The sequence below is a fragment of the Rosa chinensis genome, chromosome 1 (genome assembly GCF_002994745.2).
Source record: "Rosa chinensis cultivar Old Blush chromosome 1, RchiOBHm-V2, whole genome shotgun sequence".
In the NCBI taxonomy this organism is placed as follows: domain Eukaryota; kingdom Viridiplantae; phylum Streptophyta; class Magnoliopsida; order Rosales; family Rosaceae; genus Rosa; species Rosa chinensis.
In genome coordinates, this window is record NC_037088.1 from 6703146 (window position 1) to 6720208 (window position 17063).

Here is a 17063-nt window from a genome sequence, read left to right on the forward strand (position 1 = left end):
GATTCACTTTGAGGGGATTTCTCCTCACTCAGATTTTTCTTGAGGGGATCGATTATTCCTCACCCATATTCGCCTTGAGGGGATTTCTCCTCACACAAATTCACTTTTAGGGAATTGCTTCTCTCCTAGATTCGCCTTGAAGGGATTTCTCATTTTCTCCTCACTCAGATTCGCCTTGAGGGGATTCGCCTCACCTAAATCCGCCTTTAGAGGTTTCACTTCGAGGCATTTTTCCCAAACAGGTTGCATTGCCTCTCTATTAGGCCATTTCTTGACTAGAAACTGTTCTTAAAATTTTACACCTCCACATAACATACATATCTCATAATGTATGTTTCATCTCATAATGAATGTTTCTCTGAAATAATTGAGTAATTTTTTATTTTATTTTTGTTTCTCTCATCAGATTTTATAGATATTTCTTCATTCGGGATATATCCTAAATATCAGAACCTTCTATACCAGTGCATGAACCCTGAAATTTACCAACTATTGAAGCATAAAATGGGAATCAGCCTTATTTGCTCGCTGGATCATCTGAGTGGGAGTAACTATGCGCGGTGCAGGAGCCAGTTCAGCTAATTCAACACCTTTTGAAAGAGAAACTATGATTGGCATTGTTTTTCTATCCCTCCAATACCGACTAATTTCTTCAAACACAACACGAGTTTCAGTCGATGGCAGCCCATTCACCACAATATCAGCATCCCACACAGCCTCCTGCAAATTGGTGACAACCTTCAAAGGGCAAAGAGGGGTGTCAATCATATTCAGACAGAACCCGTCTCTCAATATCTCATCCGCAAAAAGTATCCGGTCACCTAATCTCCCCTCAACATACTTCAAGTAAGCGCACCGCCTAATAAGCCTCCTCAACACATCTTCCCTTGCATTGATCACTTCAAACAAATGTTCAGCTGTGGCTCTATCCACAGACCTTCCAGATCTTCTCCATATTCTCACTGCCGCCTTCTCTCTCAAGTGTCCTTAAGTGTCTTGCAACATAGCAACAAAAACACTCCTGCCCCTATACCAACTATCCATAATGGATCACCTTCGGCTTTGCCCATCAAAAGCCTAAGCTCGACAAGCTTCTCCTCAACAGAAACATTCGAGTGCTTAACCAACCACTCGGGTGAGTACTTCACTCCATCCGCGGTAGCACTCATCCTTCTTCTTTTCCTTCTTACAGTTACAAACAAACTCAGCTCCAAACCCAAATAACTTTTAACATTTAGACACATCAACTGCCCCATCTCAACTCAGAAATCAAAAAAGCTTTGATCTTGTTGCTGGGATTTTCGGCAAATTAGAAACAACCCTTCTCTAATCCAAGTTGGTTCAACTAATACAAGAATTGAAAGGAAAAGGAGACAAACCAAACTGGGTGAGATCGAATTTTGGGCCCCAAAACGTATCAACAGCCTTCTTCAAACCTTCACGCATTGCATGTGTACGCAAAGTGGTCCCCAGAAGAGGATAAGTGAATGAGAATGTTGAAAACGCAGAAAGAGCCAAAATTGGAAAATAACAAGTTGTTATTGGCTGCTGTGCCGACTCGTGTTTAAGGAGAGTTAAGATTGTAGGATTGTACCAAATGCGTGGGGCATCCAAGGAAGGGAGTTGTTGTTGGCGGTTGTTCCTTTTTACAATTGCACGGATGTAAAAACCATTTTAACTGATGAAACAATTGTTACTTGCAAGGACCAAAATATCGAGTTTCGAGGAAATATCGATGGTCCCGGAAACGGAAATTTCGACGGAAATATCGAGGATATATCGATTTAGGTAAATAATAAAAAAAAATGATGGAAATTTGAGGAAAAACATGGAAATTTTAAGTGAAACTTTAGAAGATTTTTGTTTGATCAATTATGTACTCTATTTTAGATGAAAATGTTGAACCAAGATTACTAAATAATGAGTTAGAGTAATTTAAAGTGAATATTGATACATCGAGTTACTGACAATTCTTAAAATATGATTTAATAATATTTATTATTATGAAACTTATTGTCTTAATACTTCACTACTCCTCTACATAAATAATGAGTTTACTAAAAATAATAATTAAGAATCAATATTCAGTATTAACATACCTAATTTTTGTCATATAAAATTAGGAACACAAGAAATATTTGGAGCATAAAAATGAAGTTGCGGAAGATAATGAGTTTAATGAAAATATTTTTATTTATAAAGCAAAATTTTTGAAACGTTTAAATTTAGAATGGTCGGTAAATTTAATATTTTGCAAGGTGTTTTTAGACTTGTGATCCTATATATATTTAAAGTTGGTACATACTTACCAATTCAAGTTTCAGCTGGGGTGGTTGATATGCATGGGTTTTTCCCTCTCTACCAAGGTTCGAATCTCAGGGTGTCAATTCGGCTTTTTGCTCAGTTCAAAACCAATTTGGGCCCAAGTTTGGCTGTTGGGCCACATGCAAATGGCAAAATATCGAGAATTTCGCGATAATTTCGGAAATATCGCGAAATATCCAAAATTTCGCACGAAATTTTCTTGGTATATCGCGATAATATCGAGAGGTTAAAAAAACGAAAATTTCACCGAAATATCGGTGAAATTATCGAATTTTAAGACCTTGGTTACTTGTGGAATGAGTCTTTAATAAAGAAACTGAGGTTACAATTTTTTTTCGGAAACTTCATCACATTATTTGTTGGTGGGTAAAAAGAAAAATCGGTCCGGACCGGCAGGTGTGGTCTGATTTGGTCTGAATTTATTTTTTAAATTTATCGGCTAGTTCAGGGGTTGAACCGGCTCAGATCTGGTTCAGTTTTGATCCGAGATTCTAAAATATATGCAATTATTAGTAACTATAAGGCCTCATTTGGTTTGCGGAAAGGAAATTGCTTACTTGACATTTCCCATGAGCATGGGAAACTAAATTTCTCACTAGTTTCTCTTCTAATGTTTGGGAATGTGAGGAAAGAAATATGAAAATGTATTTTACTTTCCTTTCCAATCTTTGGTTTGTGCATGAATAGAAAAGTAAGCAACATTAAATTTCCAACTGTATCATTAAGAAAAATTTTTAGGTAGGGCAAACGTATCAGCCACGTGGTACACCCAGCTAATCATCATCTCTATTTTTTAATTGTATTTTGAAACTATCCATGTTTAATTAAAATGAATAAATACCCACAACACCCCCTGCATAAACTTTGATTGGCTCGGCGTACCGCCACATGGCACGCCTACTCTACCTAAGAATATCTCGTGTGTTAATATAAAAGCATAAACATTTCAAGATTCAAAATTTTCTTGGATAAATAATAATCTTTAAAATAATATTTAAAGAAGGCAGTTAATGTGCAATTAGTGAAGGGGTGTGGGAGGATCCACTTCCCCCATATTTTCCCTTCATACAGGAAGCTTGTTTCTTTCCTTGGGCGTGCCATACATCGGAAAAAATAAAGTTTCCATTCCCAAATTTTCCATTATGCGAACCAAATGGGGCCTAAAGATAAAATAGGTTATTCCATTGCGACCAAACAACTTTCAAAATGACGAAAATGAGATCAAGATTCTGCTGCAACTTATTTTGTCCTCACCCATCATATGGGTGAGTTTCTTTTAAATTTTAAATCTACTGCACGGCTGCAAGTTTCTTTTAAATTTTAAATCTACTGCACCGCTACACCCCGTTTTAACATGTAAGTTTGTTTACTAGCTCCTTGTGAATAGAGTTGTAGAAATTTTGCTTTGTTTTGCATAAAGTTAATTGTATACCATAATGCTTGTAATTTTGAATTTTAGTGTGTGTCATCTGACCAGAAACTCTTGAGATCGGCAAACTTTGTGTTTCATGATTACGTAACTTGGGAAGCGATAGTGAACCACTATCATGATCATGTGAAATGCTTGCTTTTGTTGGAAATGTAACAAGATTTGAGCATCCACTCACATCTAGGATATCTAGATTTTGTATCTCATGTATGCTGCATGGTATTGTTGTAAGATTTTTACAATATGCTAGATCCAACTCATTAAGCCTAGCGAGATTTTCAATTGATATATGGATGCAATTATGTAATGCCACTACCTCTTAGATAGAACTCTTTTAAGGAATTCATCTTTCCCTTGGTTTTTTGGAAATGTAATCGGATTTGAGCATCCACTCACATTTAGCATTTCTAGACTTTGTAACTTATATATGCTGCATGGTATTGTTGTAAGATCTTCACAACCATCTAGATACAACTCATTGAGCCCAATAAGATTTCCAATTGACAGATGCAATTCTATAATGCCACTACATCTTAGATACAACTCTTTTAAGAAATTTATCTGTTAACGTTAGTGATCCGTGGGACTTCTAGTTAGCATAAAGAATGAGAGAGAGAGAGAGAGAGAGAACGACACAAGATGTATAGTGGTTCGTTTCCCGCCTCAGCGGGAAACTACGTCCACTTGAATGTTGTAGTATGTGTGTTTAGGATTACAAAGTATGTAATGGAGTCCGGCTTGACTTGTGGGAGGAGGCATTCCTTTTATATGTGAAGGAAGCCATCTCCTTTACATGGTTTTCAATGTGGGACAAGCAAAGATAACTATTCTAGTGTAGAAAGCCTAGTTGTGAGGGCAACTTGGCAAGGCCGGAAATGTGACTTCCCGGCGACGGATTTGTGACTTCCGGATACCGTAGCGTAGCTTGAACATAGGGCTACAAGATGCAAGTAGCGGTTGGGCCTCATCATGGCTTGTGGGTGTCCCAAAGAGCGTGTTACTTATGCTTGGTGAGATAGCAAACTAGTCTTGCTAGTAGAGGTATCTACAAGTCCCCGAAGTCCCCAAGTAAGAGGAGCTTCTTGGTTGGGGAGTTATAATCATGAAGTCATCAAGCATAAGTAACCGGGCGGCACGGAGCCCCTACAAGTCCCCGAACTCCGTAAGCAAGAAGGGACTTGTTATCCTGCAAAACAAAGACAAAAAACAGGCATATGTAGGATGCTCGTTGCATTGGGCAACAAATGTGAGTTGCACCGATATGCGTTGGCATATATGAACGTACGGGGTGCGTGATACATGTTGATGTATACAAGCGAATGCCGCCGAGTACGATCGCTCATGACGTACAAATTCGAGAGCGCATATGGTCGTGTGAGCATATGGATTGCATATGATAAATGTAAGTTGTATGAGCGCCGCGAAGGTAAGCGTTTGTAATTCGTGAACGATGACCGCGCATACGGTTTGTTTGGACCCAAAATGAGCATTTTGGCCTGACAAGGCATGTGTTGGAGAAATTGAGCCAATGCTAGTGGCTCAAGCTATATATTCTCGGCAAGTTCGAAATATATATTTAGAGGCTAAATAAAGCCTACTATGGAAGCATGAAAAGTCAACTTTAGCACATTTTCCTACTTCGGCTAGGAGAAACCGAGCTAAACAAGGAAGGAGGGGCGGCAGACTAACCAAATGAAATCGAAATGAGCTGAAACTTTTCAGAATAATACTAGACATCCCAAGGATCATTTATTATGAAGAGTTCCAGAGCTATTTTTAAGTGGAAAGCCTTCAAACAATCAGCCCAATTTTCTACAGAAGCAAAACTGGAAAACTGGACCTGTAAGAGGTCCAGCAGCATTTCCGGCCCAACCACATGGAAATAAATTTTGAAATTTTACCACAGTAATCTAAACTCATGGTGGATAATTTCATATGAAGAAGTTGAAGGCTCATTACGAAGTCTTGTTAGAGAAATAATTGAAGGAATAAAGGGGCAGAAACTGACCTAAAACCAGCTCAATATTCACATGTTCATGTTTCCTACCCACATGAAGAAAGCTAGATGCTTTTCTCTTTTTCCTTGGATATATTTTTCTTCTACAATCTCTTTAATAGATCATCATCACTTCCATGTTTATGCACCTTCATGCTTTGCTTTCATTTCATCATTTCTCTATCTTTTCCATATTTTACAAATCACTTTCATACTCCACTTTCATTATTTTTCTTCCACTCATCATTTCACTCTTCTTTTTCTTCCCTATATAAACACCTTCTCCTCTCATTCTAAAACACACATTCACATTCAACAACAACATCTCTAAGATGATCTAAGTTCTCTCTAGAGCAACCTCTCTAAGAGCAACTCCTCTCCTTCTCTTTCTCTTACCGGTGATCACACTCCTAGTCCTAGTCTTCTCAGAAGCCGACTTTCAGTGCCACCAAACCCTCTGTCAACGTACTTCGGTCCTAGTCTCCTCGGGAGCCGACGGTAGTGCCGCGACCACAACTGTTACAGAATCAGCCAAGCAAGGGTAACGCCCTAGCAACCCAGCCAAGCTAAAGTCACGCTTTAGCAAGATCTCAATACTTCCCGGTGATTTCGCTCTGCTCAATCTGCAATATTGAGTATCGACTTGTGAACAAGAAGAAACTTCAGCAAAGTCCTCACCACGAGGCACAAAGAATCCCACAACGAGGTTGGTGCTCTCCTCGTCCACAATCGCTCGACAGAAGTCAGGTCAAGGGACACCCCCGACGACCGCACCCTACGGTGCTGGCACGCCCGCGCAGAAAAGAGACTGTTGACTAGCTGCAACAAAACTGGAGCCAAACATTTTGGCACGCCCAGTGGGACTATACTAGAGTCTTTTTGCATTTGTTCTCCATCATTGAGATGCTAGGGGAAAATCTTTACCAAAAGAAATTCCTAAAGTGAATGATGGTCAATGTTGCCACCACTTGCGATACTGCCATTAATGATGAGTTTATGCCTATTCCCATCCCAGAGGGGGCAAGCATTGAGGAACAGCTCGCGATCATCCTGGCCAACATCGAGAGGCATAAAGAAAAGCGAGTCAGGGACATGGCCAGTTTGATCGCAAAAACAAAGCAGAAGTTTCGCGATTGGGACCAACAAATTGAGCAGAACGCTCGAGAAGCTAGAGAACAATTCCATAAGCCTTTCTTGAGCAGCGACAAACAGACCACTCAACATGCCGCGAACATCACATCTGAGTTCACAACCTTACGCGAGGAAGGTTCCAGCTTGGCTAATTCACAGCAAGGCGAATTGGAACGTCAAAAACCTGCTCGCAAAAAGGTCGTTTCTGAGACTAACTTGCCTATAGGTGGCAATCAAACTAAGGGTCTCACTGGTGAGTCACAGCCTTACACAGAGGCTGTGCATGGAAAAGGTCATCAACAAGATTGTTCTTCTGACAATACAATTGTCTCTGAACAAATATTTGATTTCTCCACTGATCAAGCCAAATATGTGGCTATTGATAAGATGCATGGGGGGCAAGATATGACCCATGATCATCCCTTTGATCAAGAGAAGTTGGCGACTGTTGGCGACAAAGCCGATCTTGGGACACCGTCATCTCCTAAATTACAATTGAAGATCATGTCTAGTCAACCAACAAAGATACTTGGGGGCAAGAATACCCCTCTCACGAGCCAAATTCCTCTAAATTCTTCAACGAGAAGTATCTTTGTTCTTTTCCTACAAGCTCTCACAGGAGGGATTTTTACCTTACAAATTTTGATACATCGGAGCTTGGAATGAAGCATAGATGGCCTCCCCCGTGGTTTTCTAGAGGTTAGTCAAACGTGTTGCTGCTAGCTCCTTGCTTTGTTGTTAATTTCCTATCAGTTTTCATGTTTTTTACCTTTATTTTCGTAGTTTAAAAAAAAAAAGAAAAAAAAAAGTTGAATTTGGTAAAGGGTTGTGAATCATAACGGAATAGGTGAAGTCTCTTTTGTTAATATTGGTCTAAACTCCTTATTGGTGCCTAGTTCAGGTCCCTTAAGGTTAAAGGTGGCTTTTATTAACACTTTTTGAACTGTCTTCACACTTATGACCTTTCTCATCTTAGTAAGTATAGCCTATGTGAAATGGTGTCTAGAAAGGGGACAACGTTCGTGACAGGTTCTTGAATCCAGAAGTGCGTACAAATGGGCCTAAACCACTATATGTGGAAGTAGCTCATGCCAAAATGGATTTTGCCTCTCTTGTTCGCCCTCCCCCATCTGGCCATTTCAGTAAGGTTGCCCAAAGGATTTGAAAAAAAATTTGTGTCAAGACGACTATACTTGGGCCGCATGTCTAAACCTTGATTCACAATGTCTAATTAATAATAATAATATTAAAAAAAAAAAAAAAGAAGTCATTAATACAACTCTTAAGGGGCAATTCTAAGTGTCCCTACACTCGCGAAGCTACTAAGCCGAGTCAGCGACTCCGGAAACTTTTTCCAGCTTTGCCCTCACAGGAAAGGCTGAGCTCAAGGGAAATGTAAGAGCCACCACCGTGACCACCACCTCCGTCGGAAGTAGTCTTCATGTTGCCAAAGATGTCCTCACTGTGCATGGGAAACAGTGGAAGGGTTTTAACCTCCTGGTGATCTTCTCCTCGTTGTTCCATGATGGATCCACCAACATCAGCAGAACTAGTTGACCCAAAATTGAGATTAATGGATCCACCAACAAGCCCTGATCTTTGCTTGGGAACTTGAACATCTGAAGTGAGATTCTTCTTTTTCAGCTTCTCCCGAGCCCTTTGATTCTGGAACCAATAAAAGACGTTCTTGTTCTCGATCTGTCCGTACCATTTTAGCTAGAGAGTGATCCTCTGAACCTGCTCTACAGTGGGGGACTTAACTCCCTTGTCATCGTAAAGCTCCTTGAGGATTCTTATCTGATCTGTAGTAGGAAGCCACCTGGTGTTAGTCTGCTTGCAATGCATGTTAGGACTACTCTCGGCGGCTTTGTTGCTTCCTCCATCCTCGGTTGGATGACGGTTTTGTGGTTCCATTGATGATGGATTAAAGAGAATGTGAGAATGGAAGAGTGATGATGATAAGTAATTAAGAAAGATTGATGTTGATGAAACGATTTTGGGATTGGAAATTTGGGTTTACAATATGGAGGAAGATATATGCATCCAAATGTCCGCTCTTGGATGAACGGTCAAAGAGAAGAGTCAAGTGTCAGTAAAGCGTGATTAAAGTTGCCCTAAATTTCGGAAAAGAAGGAATTATTGGCGCGTGAGGGAACTGAACGGTTTTCGAGGATGTAACTATTCCATTTTCAATATTATCTTCTCACGGTGGAGTTTTCAACAGCTAATGCGAATTGAGTTGGGGCCAGCAAGTGGATCCAAAAGAAAATATTTTCTCAAAACCCTCGTCGCGAGGCTCTTTTTGACGCGGAACGTATTTTAAAAGTTCATATTATTTTTAATATGCAACTACGGGGGCCTATATTTGGGGCCTTGCGAGACACAATTATTGGCTTCTCACGGATATTTGAATATCAGGATAAGAAAATATTATTGTATTCATAAAGTGGCTTTGCGGCCAAAAGCAGTACATTCATTACAAAGCCAAAAGTGGCTAGAATACAAAACAGGAATCTTCAGATATCTTCTGAATCTTTTCTCAAGTGGAAGCAGCTATGGAATCCAACGTCGTGTTGAGCCGCGCCATTAGCTCAAGGAGGGCAGACTTCAGGGAAGGAAAAAGAGGAGTACCGGAGCCCCCGCGCCCCCTTTACATGGAAACGGCAGAGGAATACAACATAGGCTTGGCCAACGCCAGTATCTATGAGAAGGGGAGACACCTGTAAAAGAAAATGGAGCCTCTAAGCCCCCTCAATTGGAAGCAGCTATGGAATCCAACGCCGGGTTGAGCCGCGCCATTATCTCCTGGAGGGGCAAAGAGTGAATGAACCGAATATCAGCTTGAGTCTCTGCACCCCCTCTAGCCTTGGTAACCACCATTAGCTGGACGTGAAGTACAGGAACAACCATTCTGTAGCTTGAACCCATTCCTTCAAAGAGTCCATCCCTTCTCATCCCTCCAAGATTCTATCAAGAAGAGAAAGGGGGAGAAGGAGGTGAGAACCAAAGCCCCTTCCATCTGGAGGGCACAACACGGGCCGGGTCCAGAAGGAAGGAAACAGAGGAGGAAAGACGAACCTCAATTTAGCTTCCCTCCTTTCCCCGATTTGCTCCAAGTGGGGGATCCTAATAAAGATGATCTCGCATGATCGTGGATCTCACACTCGGAGCCCCCTCGTGTTTCTAAACCAATCTGAAGTCTGGCATTGTTGTTGCAAGATTTCAGAAAGGCGAAACAAGGGGTTGCCTAAGATTACGCCATAAGGCCTAACCCAGGCTTAAGATTACGCCATAAAGCCTAAAATTTAGAGGCTAAAGGTCATTTCATGAGGGGAAGATTTGTGAAGAAGGAGAAAGAGAAGCAAGGACTGAAAGGCCATTTCTTGAATGTTTCAGAAAATTTGTTGTGAGTATTCCTTGCTCAAAATACAACTATTTAAAGGGACTTCAGGAAAATCTCCACCCTTGGATGGATGGTTAAAGAGTCAAACCGATGTCAGTAAATCGAGATTAGTGATTCCAAATCTCGGGAAAAAAAGGGACTGGTAGCATGTGAGGAGCGGTTTTTGAGGAGTTAGCTATTAAAAGAAGGGATTATTGGCATTTGAGGAGACCGACCGGTTTATGAGGGGGCCTACAAAGATTGGCCTGCAAAGCTCAATTTCAAACTGATAGGAGCATTTTAATGCGACGTTTTAACTGTTATTTCCTCATATTTACTTAGTTATTTCCTTAAATAAATCCGTCTTGATTAGGAAAGTTTCCATCTTTAGAAAGTTTCTATTTTTAGTAATTTTAATAAAAGTTTCTATTTTCTAGGTACATTGAAATAAATTTTGAAGAAATCAGCTGAAATGAAGAAATGGAGTTTTCCTGGTCCAACTAGGAATCCCAGTCAACGCAGGAATCCTGATGAGGCTAGGAAACCTGAAGGCATTAGGAGACAACATGATGACGTGGGAGATATTATGGGAGATTAAATCTAATTTTTGCATGGGAAATCATGGAGATAATGTGAAAATCGTGGAGTTAATGTCAAAAATCAAGAGAGGATCAAGGATAATGACACCATGGAGAGATTTAAGGGAGAAAAGGTCCAAAACAAGTCCAGATTCATTCCTATTTTCACTCAAGATTATTTTGGCCGAAAATTAAGAGGAAAATCAGATTAAATCTTGGGAAAATCAGCAATAATATATTTGGAAAGATTATGGATTTATTTTGGAGCTTTTTGATTGGTTGAGTGACATGGCAGAGCTGACATGGCATTCTGTGATTGGTCAAAGTTGTGTGGCATGATTGGATAGTTATTTGAGGAGATAAATCAGAAAATAATCATGCAATTAATTCAAAAATAATCTCTCTAAATCAAGGTGTTAAATTGGAGGTTTCTTATTGGTTGGATGACATAGTAGAGCTGACGTGGCGTTCTCTGATTGGCTAATGCTGTGTGGATCAATCTTGAAGACTTGGAGACTAAGTTGCCATCCTCCTATAAATAGGAGCATTCTCACACACCAACACACCATCAAACAGAAGAACAACACCACAACATCTCTTCATTCAGAAAAATTCTCTCCATTCTCTAGTTGCAAAGCTCTGCGTTTTCAAGCAAGGAGAGGAAGAAGAAGAATGAGCCGTGAAGATCATATCCTCCATCATCCACCTTGAAGGCTTGCTTCCAAGATTCAAGATCCAACCATCTAGCTCTCCATCTCCATCTCTACTCACGGTGTAATTCGTTCCTTTTCCTTGTAACCTTTTTGGTTTCCTTGTTTGATTTCGTATGAACTTGTTTCTAGTTAACAATAACGTTTAGGGCAAAGTTTAAGCCCAATTTCTATGTTTAAATAAAGTTTTCGAATTCTATAATTGAGATTCTAAGTTGCTTATGTGAGTTTGTTCGATTAAATTTGCTTTACAGAAAACTTTTATATGTTTATCTTATTTGGGTCGACACTTATAGGATTTGCATGTAATTGGTACTAGGTTTAAGAACATGAATCAACTTTTTGCTTTGTGTAACTTGAATCAAAAGTAGTAAAGGTTCTGGACAAGAATCGAATTTAATTGAAGAGGATTGCAATTAGGTGGACTTTTCCATAACTAAGTTGTACACTTGAGTTGATAGCCTTTCTCTATGTGTAATGCGTTAAACATGTTATGATTAACTAGCTTTCTAGTGCTTGAATGCATGTTTGATAGGATTGATCTAGGTGCTTTCGCTTAGGTTAATTAGCATTGAAAAGTAAAATATGGGAAATCATTTGCTTTCGAATGTTTCACATGATCAACTCATTTCTCATGACTTAGATGAACAATTATAGGGTTTGAATCGAATTTGATTACATGGAATTGGTTTTGATCTTTGTTCCTTGCGTTCCACCCTTGTATATATGTTTTTACGTTTTGTTTATTTGATTTACTTTAACTTTTGATTTTATAATTCTTAAACCCCCCTTTTATTTCGTTATTTGTATATATTCTTTTGTAAATAATACTTTTTACTTTTACTAATTAATTAATTGTTTTTGCAATTACAGGTGTACCCTCAATCCCCGGAATAGAACGATCCCTATTTGCTTATACTACTAACGATATTTTTAGGGTTAAATTGCGCGCTTACTTTTAGCGTATCACAAACAAAGTTCCTCCACGTGGCGTTTCGCCTCAATAGCACCAGCTTCGGCCTGAGTGGCCCGATCTCTGATATGGGCCAGGTTGCGGCCCATTTCTTCAGAAGCAGCCAAAGGTTCATCGAGTTGAGCTTCTTCTGCAACAATCGCATTCTCAACAAAGGCTAAACCGACTTGGAGATCCTCGATCCAAAGTTTGTAGTCGGACCTTTGGATTTGTAGTTCCCGCAGGCGGATGGCTCACTCATTTAAAATACCGCGGGGGATGTCCATTTCTTGGGAAAGACTATTCAAAGTCTCTTGAGCATCCCGAGCCTGGGTGTTCGCGGCCGATTGACGTCGGCGGGCCATATCAAGTTCATTCAACAGATCATTAATAGCACTAAATTGCTGCAGGGTCAATACCTTCTCCTGGCAAAGATACCTTAGGGCTTCTAAGACTCGCGGGAGAATGTCAGTCTCCAATACCTGAGGACCCAGATGTTCGCGAAGCACCATTTTAGCCTCATCCATAGCAGAAGGAGGAGTTACCTCCAACACCCTCATCAATCTCTCAAATCTGGTAGGAGGAGGAGGCGGCAGAGGCGCTACAGGATCACGAACCACCAATGCAAAAGGATGGACAGCTTCCTCAGTTTCTTCATCTTCAACAGGTTGGTCTGTCCCTTCAGCCTCAGGGGAATCTGGAAACTCAACTCGCGGCTCACCATGGGTAAGTAGAGCAGATTCAAGCACAGAGCCCTCAGCTTCGACGGTTGTCTCATTTGTTTGCGAGACTTGGGGGGCACCACCATCGTTAGTATCATTTTCCATCTCTGGGGCGACTGTCCCGTCGATAAGACCAGCAGGATTTGCAGCCACCTCCTCGGTACAAACAGAATCCTAGTCAGGTTTAGAAATGTCAGAGAGCAGGGTTGGATCTAAAGGGAAATGGAAAGTATTGGCCAAACAGTGGCTTACCTCTCGAGCTGTCGGGTCGATATCTGGTACGTGGTCACTAAGAGGAAGAGGCCCCGCCTCAATCACCTCTTGAACCTCTAGTGCCGCGAGAATCTCTGTCGTCATCAGTTCCTCATAAGCGGCAGAAGTCTCAGAGTGGCTTTCCACGCTTTCATCCTCCGAGGAGTCGTCATCAGAGATCGTTATTAGAATGGTAGGACCTTGCAGATGCTCTGTAGTGGGAGATGGGAGAGGTGCCACAGGGTTAGTTGATGCTTGAACTAGCGAGATAATTGGCTCTTCTGTAGTGGCTGAGGGTCCAGCCTCGCTCAGGCGAGAGGGATCAGTGGTCCTTTGACGGACCTGTCAAAAGATACATAGTGAAAATCCTGCCCAGATTTCAAAATTTAAATAGGATAAGACGGGGTCGGAATTTACCAATCGCATTCCCAGAGGTTCATCATCTTCAAAATTCTCTTCGACGAATTGAGGTCGATCGCGTTTGCAAGCAAATACAGCAGTGGCCTGTATGAGAAAAGAGTCATAACTCAAAAGGGGGGGGGGGAAGCACCAAATATACAAGTTTGGGATCGTTCTTAACCAAATTACCTCAGCAGGATCTTCATCATGCGAAGACTCTCCCTCAGAAGTCTCCTCTGCTATTGCCTTTTGTTTCCCGGCCTGAACAGAGGCTGTCCTGCTCTGGGTAGTTTGCTGCAAAACACACTCAGGAATAAGAGTGGGAAAATCAACACAAGGAAATGGAATGGTGAAGAAAGACAAAAACTTACTATTGCCCTAGGCTCGTGGATTTGTATCCCTGGACACAATGAGCGAGAAGGTAGAATAGGTCGCGGGGGTTGTTCTGCAGGTTTGGAGAACCGCTCAAGAATCTCGCGGTCCTCCGGACCAGGGCTACTCATGCCACGAAAGATCAGGATGAAGAGTTCGTCATGTGGCAGGTCCCAACAGTTCACTGACACTTCTTTCCACCAATCAGCATAGTCATCATCGACATCGTTGAGGGGGTATAGCGCTCTGACCCAAGGGGGAATCACTATCAAAGTAAACTGACTCTGAAAGGGGCAGACCCAGGTGGGGTTAATCTCCACCAAGAAGTGTAGTAATTGGCAGAATCAACCAAAGGCCAGGGTACCAACTGGGCCAACCCAAATTGGCGAGCAAAGTGGTTAGGGGCGTAGAGCTCGTAACTTACGCGATCAGTGGCAAGACGAATATCCAAGCAGGAGATGGCGCGACGAAAGGCCAGGAGGGCTCTTTCACTATGATCCCGTCCACTGGGCAGAAAGCCATCATCAAGGGGAGGAGGGAAACGCCTAGAAAGGACTATTTTTGGGTCCGGCATCTCTCCCAGCAAGTACAAATAAATAAAACACTTAGAGTAGGGTGGAGCTCGATACCTTACATTGTGGCAAAGCCAGTTCCCCAAAAGGGAATCAACTGGAGGTTCCTTTGGAATATCACCGCGACGGAAGAGAGTGAAATAAATCTGTAGCCAAAAGGCAAGGATCCAGAAGGGACCACTAATGTCGGTATCAAATGGGCGCATTACGGCTCTATAAAGGGAGCGATATAACGCACCCAATACAGGTTGCCCAAGGCCAATGCAAATACCATTGTAGAGAGCAGTGGCCAGAGAATTCCAGGGCCCAGTAGGTTTGTTGGAAGAAGTGCAAAAGATAAATTTGCAAAGCCAGAATTCCAGGAATGCGATACCTCCTATATGGTCTCGCTGGGTGCAGTAATAGTCGCACTAGAATGGGTAGGATTTTCTGTAATGCCCTCGACCAGCCATATCCATTCTCAAAGGAAATTGAATGCCAGCAAATTGACCATGCACATAAGGGTCAAAATCAATAGGCAACCCCGTGATGGTAAGAACATCCAGCAAAGTTATGCTCATTTACCCAAACCGGAAATCGAATGTATTGCTGGAGGTGTTCCAGAAGCAAATAGCGGCGGCTAGCGGTGCAGGGCTAGTATTATAGGGCAGACAGAAGCATAAATCGATGGTTTGGGTGATACCCATCGCGTCCCATCGGGCCAAATCTCTCGCTCGGACCTCCTGATACCAAACCTTTTCCTCGGGAGTGACAGTAGGCCAGAAGCCCACTTTCCTTCTTGGTCCCCAACTGCTAAAATCACCAGGCACTTGCCGAAGAGCCGCTATGGGACGGCGGATGGGAAGCCCATAATAGGCCATAACATCATCTGGCAAACGATCGCGAGGTGTGGGACCCAGACTCGCTTGACTATCACCGCCACCAAAGCCCATCAGTCGGCTTCTCTCCTCTCCGGTCTGACGTCTACATCGAATACTCATGTTAGTCCGCCAGTTGAATGCGGCTTTCTCAGTGATTTCATCTGCCTGATCGATAACGAATGGTTTCTTGGATGCCATTTCTAGGTCGCAAGGATTACTTCTCCATTACACCTCGATTTATAGCTCAGATATTTTGGAGATTAATTATTAGTTGGGCCAGTGAGTGGCCCTGGTTGATAATTAATGAGTCATTATTTCATCTTGAGAATCGCATCTAAGGCGACAGTGAAGATACTTCTCCATTACACCTCGATTTATAGCTCAGATATTTTGGAGATTAATTTATTAGTTGGGCCAGTGAGTGGCCCTGGTTGATAATTAATGAGTCATTATTTCATCTTGAGAATTGCATCTAAGGCGACAGTGAAGATATTCCACCTTTTCTTACCACGGCAGGGCCAACATAGCGGCCTGATGTTTTTTAATTAAAACATGATTAAAACCGATGCGGTTTTAGATGCTAAAGTTGCAGCAAGTATGGTGGTTTCACTTGGTCACACGTCATGATGTCGATAGCCATGATCCAATCATCCTCTTCGGCATAAGACTCGCGAAGGATTAAATGACAGCAAACAGTTTGCTATTTTGCATCTTATGTCGCCAAGTACTATAGGCTTTGATCAAGCCAGGAAAGCGGCTACAACCCCTACATTTGAGAAAATCAACAGAGAGCCAGCAAACAAGGCAGATACTTGTTGCTATACACATGGCGAAGCAACCACCAAGGAAGAGAAGGATCCTCATTCGCGATCAAAAGCAGTCTCCTTTGCATGAGGGGCACGCTAAAGTTCTGATCTCCTACAACCTACCCAAGTTCACCAATTCACTACATACCAGACATCAGATACATAGGGGCAATAAAGTTGGCAAAGGAAGCGTCAGTTCATGACAAAGGCAATTCAGTAGTGGCATTCAAGCTTTATGGCCTATTTAGAGGCCTATATGAAATCAGTCAAGCAATTTCAAGCCAATAAAAGTGGCTTTGGAACAACGACTTTGAAGCAACAACATTATAAGAGTGGTACTGATTCAGGACCTCTTCAGTCAAGACGAAGACCTTTTGACTTCGAGGTCTGGGGGGCAATGTTTGGACCCAAAATGAGCATTTTGGCCTGACAAGGCATGTGTTGGAGAAATTGAGCCAATGCCAGTGGCTCAAGCTATATATTGTCGACAAGTTCGAAATATATATTTAGAGGCTAAATAAAGCCTACTATGGAAGCATGAAAAGTCAACTTTAGCACATTTTCCTACTTCGGCTAG

At 41.7% G+C, this 17063-nt stretch overlaps 1 protein-coding gene across 1 annotated transcript; it reads right to left on the minus strand.

The window, feature by feature from the left end:
- Positions 1-489: 489 nt before the first annotated feature.
- On the minus strand, positions 490-1256 carry LOC112199269 (probable glycerol-3-phosphate dehydrogenase [NAD(+)] 2, cytosolic). The gene is made up of 2 exons (XM_024340311.1): positions 1055-1256; positions 490-986 (listed from the first exon to the last, which is right to left on the minus strand). Exons 1-2 carry the CDS (start codon positions 1254-1256, stop codon positions 490-492), a joined length of 699 nt encoding a protein of 232 aa, XP_024196079.1.
- Between the last annotated feature and the right edge of the window lie 15807 nt (positions 1257-17063).